The 16,389-nt window shown below is 42.0% G+C and overlaps 1 protein-coding gene across 2 annotated transcripts in view; it reads left to right on the top strand.

The window, feature by feature from the left end:
• Window positions 1-16,389, top strand: part of ANKRD55 (ankyrin repeat domain 55) — a 133,917-nt gene that overhangs the window by 74,626 nt on the left and 42,902 nt on the right. For both annotated transcript variants that reach the window (XM_064375989.1, XM_064375988.1), the window contains one exon: window positions 12,342-12,470. In XM_064375989.1, coding sequence (XP_064232059.1) covers window positions 12,342-12,470 — 129 coding nt within the window. The remainder of the gene's footprint in view (window positions 1-12,341; window positions 12,471-16,389) is intronic.

Raw genomic sequence — 16,389 nt, 5'->3', positions numbered from 1 at the left:
GCGCACCACCATGCCCAGCTAATTTTTGTATTTTTTAGTGGAGACGGGATTTCACCATGTTGGCCAGGATGGTCTCAATCTCCTGACCTCGTGATCTGCCGGCCTCGGCCTCCCAAAGTGCTGGGATTCCAGGGGTGAGCCACCGCCATTTATTCTATTTTATGGAATGAAGCCCAGTTCAAGAATTGCAAATGAAATCAATTAAGATCTTAATGGCTGGGCTCCATGGCTCATACCTGTAAAAACAACTTTAAAACTAAATATTCTGCTGTAATTCTGTTTTTGACAATTATTTATTTCATTTAGTTATTGCTCATTGCTAGTGAGAGGCAATCACAATCACTTTGGGAGGCCGAGGAGAGTGAACCACTTGAGACCAGGAGTTCAAGACCAGACTGGCCAACATGGCCAAACCCTGTCTCTAGTAAAAATATGAAAATTAGCCGGGCATAGTGGCTCACGCCTGTAGCCCCAGCTACTCCAGAGGCTGAGGCAGGCAGTGGAATTGCTTGAACCTGGGAGGTGGAGGTTGCAGTGAGCTGAGATGGCATGACTGCACTCCAGCCTAGCCAACAGGGCAAGACTCTGTCTCAGAAAAAAAAAAAAGAAAGAAAGAAAAAAGAAAAAACAACTTTAAAACTAAATCTTCTGCTGTAATTCTGTTTTTGACAATTATTTATTTAGTTATTGCTCATTGCTAGTGAGAGCCAATCACAACAAATTTATAACAGTAAAAACTCTTGCCATTGAGAAATAAATCCAATTCTGAAATGGAAAGAACACACCCCAGACTTCTTCATTCATTACTTTGGTGGAGTTCCTATATTTGACTGCTCAATGTTTTGCACAAGTAATCTTCTCTCTCCTGTCTTTTTTCTTTTTTGTGGGTGTATGTTTGTGTGTTAGGCGGAGTCTCACTCTGTTGCCCAGGCTGGAGTGCAGTGACACGATCTTGGCTCACTGCAACCTCCGCCTCCCTGGTCCAAGCGATTCTCCTGCCTCAGCCTCCCGAGTCACTGGGACTACAGGCACCCACCACCACGCCCAGTTAGTTTTTTGTATTTTTACTAGAGACGGGGTTTCACCATGTTGGCCAGGATGATCTCGACCTCCTGACCTCATGATCTGCCTGCCTTGGCCTCCCAAAGTGCTGGGATTACAGGTGTGAGCCACCGCGACCGGCCTCTCCTGTGTTTTTTCAATGAGCTCCAAGCATGATGTAGCCTCTATTGTATCATGGATGGGGGGAGTAACGGTTAAATAATTTTTTTAAAAAAACGGTATCACTCTATCTGTTCTGCAACTTAGTTTTTTCAAGTCAAGCATTTGTCTTAGAATTTTTGATACTCACCCATATCTATGAATGGATATTTAGGTCATCTCAATTTTTTACCATCATAAACACCAATCTGAAGAGTGTTTCTTGTACAAGCCTCTTTGCATACTCTATACAAGCATTTCTCTTAAAAAGAAGAATTACTGGGTAGTAAAGAGCGTATGTTGTTGTTTTTGATGCACACTGCCTTATTATTGCCCCAAAATAGCTGGGGGGTGTTGTTGTTGTTGTTGTTAGTGGTCTTCTCCCAGTTGCTGCTGGCTTTTCTTGTTATTTGCATTTTCCTGATTAATGAGATGAGCATCATTTCATAGGTATAATGATCTTTATTTTATCTTCTTTCGTGACTTGCCTGTTTACATTCTTTGTCCACTGATCCATTGGGCTGCCATTTTCTTATTGATTTATAGGAGTTTGTTTTATATTCTGAGTATGAATCCTTTGCTGTTGGGTTGTAAGTATTTTTTCATAGGCTATTGGTTATTTTAGAACAGTTCATAGTATCTTTTCTTATTTAGAAATGTAAAAATATGATACAATTAAAATGGTCATTCTTGTCTATTTCTGCTTTTTTTTTTTTTTTTGATGTCTTTTTAAAGAAGTCCTTCTCTACTCCCAAGAACTGGATTGCATTATGCTAAATTATCTTTTTGTTTGTTACAAGATTTTTTTAAATACGTGGTTTCATTTTTTAACTCTTTGCTCTGTTCCATTGATCTGTTTATCTTTCCTGTTTCATTAAACCACACTGCTTCATTATAAAGTGACTTATTTAGAAGCTGTCCACACTGTGGTTAACACTGGAAAAAATGAGATAGGTCAGATTATCCTTTGTGCTTTTGTTCTTCAAAACAGGACCTCAGGTGAATCATTGACATAGAAAGAGGCTTGTCTGTTGCAGCTGCCTGGAGTTAAATGGAAACTAACATCTCTTGCTTTCATTTTAGGCTCCACAGGAAGAGTGTTTTGTCAAGAAGGGCTCTGAGCTATTGACATCTAGGTTAGAACTTTGAACGCATTTATCCAGAGAAGCACTGTTATGCACAGCATTTAGGATATATATATATATTGTTTAGGATATATTAAATGCATATTCTTATGTAAGTAGATTTTTATGAGCAGTCTGACAATCCAAACTTCAATTGTAGAAGCACTCTGAGAAAAAAACTTTTTTTTTTTAATTGCATTTTAGGTTTTGGGGTACATGTGAAGAACATGCAAGATTGTTGTATAGGTGCATACGTGGCGGTGTGATTTGCTGCCTCCCTCCCCTTCACCTATATCTGGCATTTCTCCCCATGCTATCTCTCCCCAACTCCCCACCCCCCGCTGTCCCTCCCCCAGAAAAACACATTTAAGGCCGGGCGCGGTAGCTCACACCTGTACTCCAAACACTTTGGAGGCCAAGGCGGGTGGATTACCTGAGGACGGGAGTTCAAGACCAGTCTGACCAACATGGTGAAACCCCGTCTTTAAAAAAGAAAAAAGATTTAAAAAAAAAGGAAGGAAAGAAAAAAACATTTAAGTTGCAAAAACAAATGTGAACTTTTGAACATAATTCTCAGCACCACTTCTACTTACCACATTCTTGAGATATAACCAAAAGCAGAAGAAAGAGTCCCTGAGTCTGGACTCTGGAAATTTATAACTTTACGGTTAGCAAAAGGTAAAATAATAAAGCAAGAGTTTTTAATGTACCAGAAGTTTTAGCCTAAGACTGAACATCTTAAAAAAAAAAAAAATGTAGTATGGTCACCACTACTCAGGAGCCCCCACCTCCCTCTCCCACTCTTCCCCTAACTCTATAAATTTCAAGAGGCAGACCATGTCTTTTTCATCTTTGTTCCCCTAGAATCTAGCTCTGTAACTTGCACATAGTGAGGCACAACAATTATATATATATATATATATATATATATACACACATACATAGATTTTTGTTGTTGTTGTTGAGATTCGGTCTAACTCTATCACCCAGGTTGGAATGCAGTGGCATGGTCTTGGCTCACTGCAACCTCTGCCTCCCAGGGTTAAGCGATTCTCCTGCCTCAGCATCTTGAGTGACTGGGATTATAGGTGCCTGCCACCATGCCCAACTTCACAAAAAATTTTTGTATTTTTTGTGAAGATGGGGTTTCACCAGGTTGGCCAGGTTGGTCTCGAACTCCTGTCCTCAAGTGATCCACCTGCCTCGGCCTCCCAAAGTGCTGGGATTATAGGCATGAGCCATGGAGCCCGGCCTAGGTATATGTTATATCTAGATATACTATATGTCTAGAAAGAAAGAAAGAATTAAATTCAAGAAAATTCATGTTATTTTATTTTATGACCCTTACCCATATTTATGACATGGACATATTTTCATGTTTGTGAAACCTATAGATAACTTCTCAGAAAAATACTAGAAATTAGGCTGGGTGCCATGGCTCACACCTGTAATCCCAGCACTTTGGGAGGCTGAAGCAGGAGGATTGCTTGAGCTCAGAAGTTCGAGATCAGCCTGGGCAACATGGCAAAACCCCATCTCTATTTAAACTTTTTTTAAAAAGGAAAAAAATATCAAAAAAGAAAAATATCTGAAATTACAGAAAACAAAATATTTAGGATTACAAAAGAAATCAATATATTAAAATACAGTTTTTGAAACATTCTATTTTATTTACTTATTTATTTATTTACTTATTGAGGTAGAGTCTCTCTTTGTCGCCCAGGCTAGAGTGCAATGGTGCGATCTCGGCTCACTGCAACCTCCACCTCCTGGATGGGTAGAGTGATTCTCCTGCCTCAGCCTTCCAAGTAGCTGGGATGACAGGCACCTGCCACCACGCCTGACTAATTTTTGTATTTTTAGTAGAGACAGAGTTTCACCATGTTGGCCAGGCTGGTCTCAAACTCCTGACCTCAAACAATCCACCCACTTCATTCTCCCAAAGTGTGGGAATTACAGGCAGAAGCCACCATGCCTAGTATATTTATTTATTTATTTATTGAGATAGGTTCTCTGTGAGGCTGGAATATAGTGGTGCAATCTGAGTTCACTGCAACCTCTGCCTCCAAGGTTCATGCCACCATACGTGACTAATTTTTTTTTTTTAAAGGCAGAGTTTCACCATATTGCCCAAGCTGGAAAACATTTTAAAGAAAAAATTTATAATAATAATATATAAGATTTTTTAATTAATGCATTAAATAAGATTTGATGGTAGGACCACAAGCTACTACAGTTGAAGTAGTGAGACAGTGAGACATGTAAATATTCTGAGATATCTGCAATAACTAATGTAAGAGGACAGCATCTGTAATTTATAGTGGTGGCAAAGTCACAGGTACTGTTGATGCTACTGTGGGTTGTTGCCTATATTCATAATTGAAAAAGATGTTAAATTTCAATTAGAAGTTAGTGAAAATAAAGATGTAATTATTTCTCTGATGAAGCTCACATATCCTTATTTCTATCCACGGATAGGGAGCTCTTGCTCTAGTGGCAATCTCAAAAAGATAGATTTTCCAAAAGTATTTTGAGCAATGAGTAGAATAATTGTATAGCCTCCCAAAGTGATCTACTTGGAACTGGAAAATTGTTTTATTTTATTTCTTCAACAAATATTTATTTGATACCTGCCATGTCTCATGTAGGCTTCATCCCCACTCTGATGGAGTTTACAATTTAGTGCAGAAGAATGTAGATATGCTTTTTGTTGAAAAAGAAATATAACAACTTAGGCTTCTATTCTAAAGGCTTTGTTTTATAAGTTTGTTCTTGTTAGAATTGGCTCCTAGGGCCGGGAGCACTGGCTGACGCCTGTAATCCCAGAACTTTGGGAGGCAGAGGTGAGTGAATCACGAGGTCAGGAGATCAAGACCATCCTGGCCAACATGGTGAAACCTATCTCTACCAAAAATACAAAAATTAGCTGGGCGTGGTGGCGCATGCCTGTAATCTCAGCTATTCAGGAGGCTGAGGCAGGAGAATTGCTTGAACCAGGGAATCGGACATTGCAGTGAGCCAAGGTCACTTCACTGCGCTCCAGCGTGGCAACAGAGCGAGACTCTGTCTCAAAAAAAAAAAAAAAAGAATTGGCTCCTAGACTTCCATAACCTAATTTTGTTTTATTGCTTATCTTATTTGATTAAAATTATGAAAACTCCCATTCTAAAGTCTTTTTTTTAAAATGTCAGACGTATTATTCTTATAATTATTACAGGGAGAAAGTGATAGTTTTTAAACAGTATCATTATTAGCAGCCCTTCCTGGTGCCCTAAAATTCAACCTCAGAGTATTCTTGGCCTTCAGTTATAATATTTGGCTATTGTGATGCTCATTGTTTATCTATCCAGGTCAGGCAATTCCAAAACAAAGACAGTGAATTAATTTACTAAGCTCTCTGGTATATAAGATTGTTTTCCAAATAAAAATGAAAGAAAATGGCTTTCATTACTGTACTTGTAACACCATCTAGTTTTTAAAACTAGATCTGCTTTTAAAGTACATCATTCATTCCAATTTTTTATCTAAGGGAGACCCTGTATAACTTTTGTCGGGGTGGTCATATGTGATTAGAGGATTATATATGTGAATTTTTAAATGTCAACCAGAGCCAAGCTGTTGGAAATTCTAGATCCTTCAAAGTATCTGGAATTGTTTACTGACCTCTCAGCCACCAGACACCTGCTATAATTCTTAACCCTCCCTCTATACCACCCCACTCCCGACTGCCAATCAAGACGAGGAACAAACCAAGCACCGAGCCACATCAACATTTTTCTCTGTGTGCCTTTCAGTGTTGGCTAGAGACACTCTAAAAGTACAGTTCTGAAACATGAAACCTGCTAAGCACTAAAGCAGATTTCTGGTTCAGAAAACACAAAGGTGGTTTTGAAACAACAACAACAACAACAAAAAAAACAGTTCTGAGAAGCTGATGGGACTTGTAAGCCTTTAACTGAAACTGTGGTGGCACAGGTTCAAGACACAGAATTACTCATCAACACAAGACGCTGTTCTAAAGCAACCTACTATGCACCCAACAGTTAGAACATACATTTTGTCCAATCTGTCCAATCTAAAATCGGATCCCAAGTCAACCAAAACCTAAGATTTGCCCTCAAAACATTCTGGAGAGCTTATATTCTTTTTCTTTTTTTTCTTTTTTTTCTTTTTTGAGACGGAGTGTCACTCTGTCACCCAGGCTGGAGAGCAGTGGCACGGTCTCGGCTGACTGCAACTTCCACCTCCCGAGTTCAAGGGATTCTCCTGCCTCAGCCTCCTGAGTAGCTGGATTACAGGTGCCTACCACCACGCCCAACTAATTTTTGTATTTTTAGTAAAGACAGCATTCCACCATGTTGGTCAGGCTGGTCTCGAACTCCTGACCTCGTGATCCACCTGCCTTGGCTTCCCAAAGTGCTGGGATTACAGGCATCAGTCACCGTGCTCAGCCTATATTCTTAACTGAATGTGAGTTCCTCCTGACAGTACTTTTGGATTTTCAGAAGAGTAGAATTCTGTCACCAGAGCCATCTAGGTGTTTATTGCAACATGTCTGATAGTGACTGCTAGACTCTCAACTCCTAGATGCTTCAAAGGCTCAGTTGAGCCCTCAGGAAGTAGCTAGTTGGAAAGGTCTCCGTAACTTGGACAGAAATGGCTATCTCATCCATCAGACTCTGATTTTATATTCCCTATGAGTCCAAGTGACCTTCAATAAGCTGCAATTCCTAACTAATTATTCCAGTAAACATTTCTTGAACACTTACTGTGTGCTCAGTGCAGGGGATATACAACAGTGAGTATGCCACAGCACCTGCCTTTATGTGCGTCACAGCCTAATCATAATTTCTGTCACTGCTCAGTGCATATACCAATCTCCAGGCCTGATGTTTGCTCCTTAACTGGTCATCAGAATTTTAACATAAGACAACAGGCTGGGCGTGGTGGTTCACACCTGTAATCCCAGCACTTTGGGAGGCCGAGGTGGGTGGATCACAAGGTCAGGAGATGAAGACCATCCTGGCTAACATGGTGAAATTCTATCTCTACTAAAAATACAAAAAATTAGCTGGGCATGGTGGCGCGTGCCTGTAGTCCCAGCTATTCGGGAGACTGAGGCAGTAGAATCACTTGAACCCAGGAAGCAGAGGTTGCAGTGAGCCAAGATCGAGCCGCTGCACTCCAGCCTGGGTGACAGAGCAAGACTCCGGCAAAAAAAAAAAAAAAAAAAACAGCTACAAACTACAATTTCTGCAGGCTCAACAGAAGCTGAAGAAAGAAGAAGAAAGGAGAAGGAAGCAGTTATAGGAAAATATTCTTAAATAAAGTGTGCAATATCAACCGCTGCCCTTGAACTGCTTTTGAAAGTTTTGGTTTTCACATTATTAACCCTAAGAGGATTTATTTTTATTTCTCATTAGCCCAACTGAAAAAAAAAAGCAGCAGGAAATTTCTCTTGACTTGACTGAATGTTCACAACCCATTTATATTGTATAAGGATTTAGAGAAGTAATGAAGTCATTCGGGTCTTGATTTGGGGCCATTCAGAGGATCACTAGTTATTTTAAAGATGTCCCAAATTTTGTGGTTGGGGGGAATGGGGGGGTAGAATAAGTATTATGTATATGTATATAACTAACAAAAATAAATGTTTGTCAACTGCACTCTCAGGAGGAGCCTTGAGGCAATGCCAAGCGAAACAAATAATATGGCTGGGTGTGGTGGCTCATGCCTGTAATCCCAGCACTTTGGGAGGCCGATGGGGGCGGATCACCTGAGGTCAGGAGTTCAAGACCAGCCTGACCAACATGGTGAAACCCCGTCTCTACTAAAAATACAAAAAATTAGCTGGGCACGGTGGCGCATGCCTGTAATCCCAGCTACTCAGGAGGCTGAGGCAGGAGAATTGCCTGAACCCGAGAGGTGGAGGTTGTGGTGAGCCGAGATCGTGCCATTGCACTCCAGCCTGGGTAACAAGAGCAAAACTCCTTCCAAAAAAAAAAAAATTAAAATATATTTTTTAAAAAACAAAAAAACAAATAATATAGAGTACCAATCCTTAACACTAGTAAGAACCATCATTTTAGAAAGTAAGACAAACTTGAATCCAGCTACAATCACAAAGAAAGGAATTTTTCAGCATCTGAGCTCATTTCCAAAATGAAATTCTACCAGCATGATGTATCGAGAAAGCATTTTTTTCTCCAGAGTCAAAGAAACAAGCACTGAACCCTAGCTCTACCATGGACGCAGTCAATGACCTTAGGCAAATTACTTAAGCTGTACCCCTTAGAATCATTGTAAAGATTCTATGAGACAGCATATACAAAGCTCTTGGCACCAAGCAGGTATATGAAAAGTGATAGCACTCCTCCCACCCCACTCCTTGACCAAAGTGTGCAAGAGTTGGGTTTTGAGGGGGGTTTTCTTGTGGTTGTTTTAGGAGAATAACTCTTAAAACTTAAAACTATATTAGGAGACAATAATTAACATTGCATAACCATAGTTAATTCACAATCACATTTTCACACTGAATTCTCACATCAGTAAATCATACTTCTGCATATAGCCATTGCCATCTACCTCACGTTTGACAGTGCAGTGGTCTGTTGCTGTACCACCCTGAACACACCTGACCTCAGAAGCTAAGCAGGGTTAGGCCTGGTTAGTAATTGGATGGGAGACAGCACAGTAGTACAAAGGACAAGATTATTTGGAGCACTCATCAAGAATCCTGACAAGTTTCAACTAATGAGTTGGTAACAATGATCATATCAGACAAGTTCATTGTCTATAAAGGAGAAGTCATGTTCTGCCTTTCTTCTGTGTATGATTTTAAAAAGCAAAGCCAAATTTTTACAAAGAAATTCGGCCAGGTGCTATGACTCATGCCTGTAATCCCAGCTCTTTGGGAGGCTGAGGTGGGCTGATCATCTGAGGTCAGGAGCTCGAGACCAGCCTGGCCAACATGGTGAAACGGCATCTCTACTAAAAACTACAAAAGTTAGCTGGGCGTGGTGGTGGGTGCCTGTAATCCCAGCTACTTGGGAGGCTGAGGCAGGAGAATCACTTGAACCCAGAAGGCAGAGGTTATAGTAAGCCAAGATCACACCATTGCACCCAAGCCTGGGTCAGAGTGAAACTTCATCTCAAAAAAAAAAAAAAAAAGGAATTCAGTGGAGCACAGTAAGTTATTCATTCATTTAGTAAGTATTTACTCCACATCTACAATGTGCCTGGCACCGTTCTAGGATCTAGGAATTCAGACAGGCAGACAAAGGCCCTGCTCTCATGCAATTTACACCCCAATAACTTGAAAACTTTTGGCACTTCATGATGAAGCCAATGACTCTGAAGCAAATGAGACTAAGAACTGGGAAAGAGTCTATCCATGCATAATTTTTAAAATATAATTTAATTTTAAAATATAATTCCCTTGTGTTAGATTTCTTTCTTTTTTTTTTTTTTTAAAGATGGGGTTTCACCATGTTGGTCAGGTTGGTCTTGAACTCCCGACCTCAGGTGATCCACCTGCCTTGGCCTCCAGAGTGGTTGGATTACAGGCATGAGCCACCATGCCCGGCCCCCTTGTGTTAGATTTCTAACTCCAGCGTGCCCAGTTAAAAATGAAGAGGACCAATTGGAATGCACTGAGCTATTCTGATTTCCAAGTAAATATTCAGCTATTGGAATAAGAATAAAAAGTTCCGGGCCAGGTGCAGTGGCTCACGCCTGTAATCCCAGCACTTTAGGAGGCCAAGGTGGGTGGATCATGAGGTCTGGAGATCAACACCAGCCTGGCCAAAATGTTTAAACCCCCGTCTCTACTAAAAATACAAAAATCAGTCGGGCACAGTGGCAGGCACCTGCAATCCCAGCTACTCAGGAGGCTGAAGCAAGAGAATCGTTTGAACCCGGTGTTGGGGGGTGGACGTTGCAGTGAGCCGAGATCGTGCCACTGCACTCCAGCCTGGGTGACAGAGTGAAACTCCGTTTTAAAAAAAAAAAAAAAGAATAAGAAGTTCCATTGCTTTTAGATCAGCATTCTTTTTCATATGGAACCAATTTCTTGAAACATCCTCAAGGGTATCTCTGGACGCTCATTGTCATATGACACTTGAAGCTTGAAACTTGAAAGCAAACCATAATATTAGGGTTTAAAATATGGAACTGGTTGAGGGGATTTAACATTCTAATTCCAGTGTCTCACAAACCTCAAACCCTAGATTCAGTTCCATGCCCACTTACACACAAGGCAATTTCTCTAGAGCTCAGCTTCCTCTTCTATAAAATAAGAAGGACAATCGCACCTGTCAGAGCTGGCTAACTGCTGTAGCAAACTACTTGAAATCTCGGTAACCTGACACAATAAAAGCTTATTTCTTGCTCATATCATAGTCCAGTGCTGTTTGGCAGGGTAGTCCTGTTTTCTCTCATCAATCAGAAACCCAGGCTTTTCAATCACGTGGTTCCAGCATCTTCTAGAGCCTTGTCCTCCTCTGCATTCTGTTGATATATGAGGAAAAAGAGAAGATGTGGAGGACCACATGGGCTTTTCTTGTAGACCAGGCCTGGGGAAGGTTTCCATCTCCTCCGTCCACTTTCCAATGGCAAGGACTCAGTCATGCGGCTGCACCTATCTGCAAGGAGGCTGGGGAATAGAATCTGTTGGTGTGCCCTGGAGGAAGAGGAAACAGAGCTTGGTGAACACGTAATAGACATCACCACAATACTTACTCCAGAAGGTTATTTGGAGAATTAAGTGAGACAGTAGATATAAGAACTCATAAATGCCTCTAGATCAATAAATATTAGCTCTGGGCTATTACTAATGTGCTCCTGCCTAGGGTGAGGCCCATCTTCTCCATGCAGCTTACCCTGGAAGGAACAGAGAAAGCCAAGGTAGTGTCTCCCAGCTTTATGCTATCTGCAGAGATAACTATAAAAAGAGAGTCTTCAGAGCTGCCCCCTTTATCAGGCATCTTCATCTCAATTCATTCTAGATATATTTCATGGAATTGAGATGAGTGAGCAAGGAGAAGAGCCAATCTTTTCATCGTTTATACTCTCAAATAACACTGGCTCTTCTTGGCCACCATTTCTCAGCATAAGCTCACTTACTGTTAAATTATATCTAACCCATATGACCTTAAACTCTGAAAGATGCTGGGATTCACCAGATTCATTCATCCAGTTCTGTTCTCCAACACAGAGTGATTTCTTCTAAACAGTGTACATCTGATCATCCCAATACCTGCTAAAAATCCTTCACTGTCTCTCCACTGAATTTAGAATAAAATCCAAATGCCTTATGCAGAGACAGTTATCCCCCACCCCACCCTCCCAGGATCAGCCCCTGCCTCCCTCTCCAATCTCATTTCACATTGCTCTCTTCCCCTCCTACCTCATTCATTCCCTCAATAGCTATTTCTCCAGCCTCTAGTCTAGGCATTGGAGATAGAGTAAAACAGACAGTGTCCCTGCCCTGGTAGTGGGGAACTGCACTCCAGGGTGACTCCAGTCACAGGGGCCTTCCTTTAACTTACTCTCTGCCTCCATGCTTGGTGCTGGCTGTCCTCTTCCACCAGTTCTTCTCACAGAGGCCTGTTTGGAACAGTTCCTCCACCCTTGGTTAACTCTCTCACGAGCATCCTAAGTGCATTCTTCATAGCATTTCTCAGTCTGGAAGATTGTTTGACTTGTGTTCATGCATATAATAGCTGATTCCTTTACCACAGAGCAATTTCCATGAGGGTAAGGATTTCGTTTATCTTATTAACTTTTGTATCCTGAACACCTGCTTGCCTGGCACAAAGCGGAAGTACAATAAATATCTGCTGAATGAATAGATAAATGAAGGAATAAATGAAAAGATAAATGAAGTGATGAATGAACCAGCAGGCAGCAACCAGTGCATCTGGCGATGGCCCCCCGGCCTGGGGAGAAAGTGTGAGCTCCAGTTTTCTTCCTGGGAGGCAGTGCTCATCTCTGTCCTCTCTGACTGTTGTTTTGCAGGGAATGACACCACTCCACTGGGCGGCTTTCCACAACCAGCCTCAACACACCCAAATGCTGCTGAAGAAAGGGGCAGACCCCACCCTTGTGGATAAAGACTTTAAAACAGCTCTCCACTGGGCAGTCCAGGTGAGAAATTGACCAGTGGACTGGTCTCAGGTTTAAATGGTGGAAAGCAGTGTTAACAATTTTCTGAGTAGGTCAAACTTTATAGATGGAAGTTTCAGATCTTCAGCTCCACCACTTGTTGAAATGAAACCCTGCCAAGATGCAGAGGGGAGGAGTTATAGAATATCAAGCAGAGACTGCCTTGAGTGTCACACACAGACACAGACACACACATACCCCCTCACTCTCTTTCTCTCTCCATCTCGGTGCTTGCTACTGGCTTACTGTGTTCCAGAGTAAATCTTCAAAGAATTGCTGGGAAAATGCCTTCAAAGTCTTTGAACCGTGACTCTCTGACTCTCCTTGCTTCCAAATCCTCCCCAGCAGAGTCATTTGAGGCAATCCTGAAGTCTACACCCGACAGTGGAAGTAGTGGCTCGTGATCCTGCATCACGATCACATAAGGGAGTCTACATCAGTACACACGACCAAAGCAATCAGATTAGGCTCAATAAATCTATTGTCCAGAGAGGGCAAAACTGAGAAGAAGGTGCAAGAATAACAATCGCTAACATGTACAGAGTGCTTTCTATTTTAAAGGCGAATGATTAACTTAAAGTTGTCTATTCTTTTTTTCGAGGAGAGCAGTACCGCTCTCCTTTCCATAAACTTGCTAGCCCGTCTCTGTCTTCAACACAGACACCCCCCGAGTTGATTTCTGTTGGCCCAGAAAGGGCACCTGTTTGAGCTGCTGCCAGGACTCTGTGAGAGCAGTTTCTGCTGCCCTGACTGTGGTTTCAGTCAGCATTTCTATGTGCCAAGTACAGCAGAAGTGGGCACCTGGGACTTTCAGGATTGACATGTGTGCCTGATGTACGGGGAAAACAGAAGTGATCTGGAAACTGCTCTGTTTTCGTCCCCCCAACCGTGGCTTCAGTTTCTCTGCACCAGGGGCAGCCCTGGGCAAAGCTATGCAGTGAGCAAAGCTTGCCTTGTCATCTCTACCTGCCCATAGCACCCTCCTACATACTTTCAGTATCTAATCACCTGCCCGCCCCCATTACTGCCAGTCTCTGCCCAGGACCCCATGCCCTGGGGCTGGCCTCTGGCTGGTCAGGGATCACCACTGTAGCAGTGGCCCCAGAGGAACCTCGCTGGGCTCCCAGGACGCTCCCCACGTATTGGTTCTCAGCTGGCTGAAAGTGGCACCAGATGCAGGCATTTTCTGTATAGTCACCTCAACACCACTGGGCTCCGAGTCCCTAGGCCTGGGATGCATGTGGCACCAGAGTATAAATGATATCGCAAAGGATACAGATAAAGAGACAGGTAGGGCAAGGTATGGGGGAACAAACATGGAGCTTCATGCCCTCTCTTGGTGTGCCACCCTCCAGAAACCTCCACGTGTTCAGCTACCTGGAAGCTCCCATATTCTTTGTCTCTACTGACACAGCTTATAACCCACTACATTGATTTCAGCCCTGTCTGCACAATGGAATAATCCGAAGAGGTTTTAAAAACAATACTCATGTCCAGGCCTCACCTCTTAGATTTTCATTCAATTGTTCTGGGGTGGGGCCCAGCCATTAATATTGTTTTTAACCGGAGCTAGGCATGGTGGCACGTGCCTATAATCCCAGCTACCTGGGAGACTGAGGCAGGAGGATCATCTGAGCCCAGGAGTTTGAGATCAAGCTGTGTAATGCAATGAGACTCCGGGCTCACTAAAAAATACACTTGTATTGGCCGGGTGCTGTGGCTCATGCCTATAATCTCATCACTTTGGGAATCCAAGGCAGGAGGATTACTTGAGGCCAGGAGTTCAAGACTAGCCTGGGCAATATAGCAAGACTCCATCTCTATTAAAAAAAAAAAAAGGTATGTGTGTATGCACACATGTGCGCACACACACACGTGCAATATTATTTATTTATTTATTTATTTATTTATTTATTTATTTTGAGATGGAGTCTTGCTCTGTTGCCCAGGCTGGAGTGTAATGGTGTGATCTTGGCTCACTGCAACCTCCACCTCCTGGGTTCAAGCAATTCTCTTACCTCAGCCTCCTGAGTAGTTGGGATTACAGGCACACACTAACACAACCACCTAATTTTTGTATTTTTAGTAGAGATGTGCTTTCACCATGTTGGCCAAGCTGGTCTCAAACTCCTGACCTCAGGTAATTCTCCTGCCTCAGCTTCCCAAAGTTCTGGGATTGCAGGCATGGGCCACCACACCCAGCCACACATATATTATTTAAAGCTCCTTTCTTTCCATAGAAGACTATAATATGCAGCTAGGGTTTAGAAACACTATAGCAAATGAATTCATATTAATGGGTGCTAATACTTTACCTACTTCTATTGGAGATATTTGCATTTTGACCATGATATATAAGTATAATGCCTTGTTCATTTATTTGCTCAATCACTAAATACATACTTCTTGAACATCCACGATGTGTCTTACATTGGAGGTAAAAAGATTAAAAAGACAGGTCCCTCTAGAACCCTGACAGTTGTATATAATACTGTGTATATGGTGTGTGAGCACGTTTGCATTCATTTTTCTGAAGAAGGGGTCCACAACTTTCTTGACCTCCTCAATGAGGAACAGTGACTACCCACAAAAGGCTAAGAATCCCGGCTCTGAAGGAATTGTGCATTCTCCTTCCCTGTGGTTAGCAGTAGAATTCAGAAGTGGTATATTCTGCTATTTACACTGCAAAGACTGAGGGTAATTCCAAATGTCAGTTGAAATCATTATTACAGTTGCCTTCTTTAGACTTTTTGTTCATTTATAACACAGGGCTAGCATTGTGCTCCTTTTAGAGTTTTTCCATATGAATGAGTCTATTTCCCATTGTCATTTATTCCTTTTTCTGAATTTCCTGCTTTTCTCTTGGACCATATAATGAGATCACATTTAAAGCTATAGTACATTGAAATAATAAGGCCTTTGTATTTCACCAAAATAAACAAAGCGGTAAAGATTTGAAACAGTAGGCCTACGAGGTAATCTAAGTTTAATCCTGGGCTCAAGCAATCCTACCACCTCGGCCTCCCTAGTAGCTGAGACTACAGGCACACACCACCATGCCTGGCTAATTTTTTTTTTTTCATTTCACCTGGGTGCAGGTGGGCTGAGGCCAAAAAGCGCGTCAGTCTAATTTTTTTTTTTTTAAGTAGAGGCAAGGTCTCACCATGTTGCCTATGCTTGTCTTGAACTCCTGGACTCAAGCCATCTCCCACCCAGGCCTCCCAAGTGTTGGGATTACAGGCGTGAGCCACCACACTTGGCCTTCAATCTATTCTTACAGAGCTCTTCCAACAAATCACAAAGACATGTACCAACTTAGCTATTATTATACCAAAACAATTATGGTCACTGTTGGTCCTTGGCTCCCTACCCCTGACCTTTCCTCTCTAGCTCACATAATCTTGGCTCCAGTCACATTGGAATATTAGTAATCCCCGCAATACATCATAAAGATTCCTTCTGTCTCCTTCGCCATCACACTCTTCCACTTGGGTGAAATACTTCTTTCTTCTTGCACTCCCTGCATCACTCCTTCTGCTTATTCTTTCTTACTTCTCAAAACCCAACTAAGTGTCACCTTCTCTGTTGAGTTCCCTTTCCAAATTGTTCCCTCTGCACTACTTCTAGGACTTTGTTAAAATTGGTGAGGTGCCTGTGTCTTCCCTTCTAGACTGTGGGCCTAAGGGCAACGTGCCTTATTCATCTAAATGTCTCTTAACACCCAGAACAGAGCTTGGTGAACCTTAGGTTCCTAAAGAGGTGTTCATTGAATTCAGTCCAATGAATTCATTCATCTCAGCCAATGGGGTTAGTGGCTTGTTGAGTTCTCTCTGTGGAAAAAATATTTCATGCAAAAACTTTAGTTTTCTAAAGCAATTTTAAGTTCCTAACAAAACTGAGA

Source organism: Aotus nancymaae, unplaced genomic scaffold, assembly GCF_030222135.1.
Source record: "Aotus nancymaae isolate 86718 unplaced genomic scaffold, 86718_ANA_hifiasm-v0.15.2.pri h1tg000014l, whole genome shotgun sequence".
NCBI classification, from domain to species: domain Eukaryota; kingdom Metazoa; phylum Chordata; class Mammalia; order Primates; family Aotidae; genus Aotus; species Aotus nancymaae.
The sequence above is the reverse complement of the archived record's forward strand: the minus strand, read 5'-3'. Positions and strand labels throughout refer to the sequence as shown.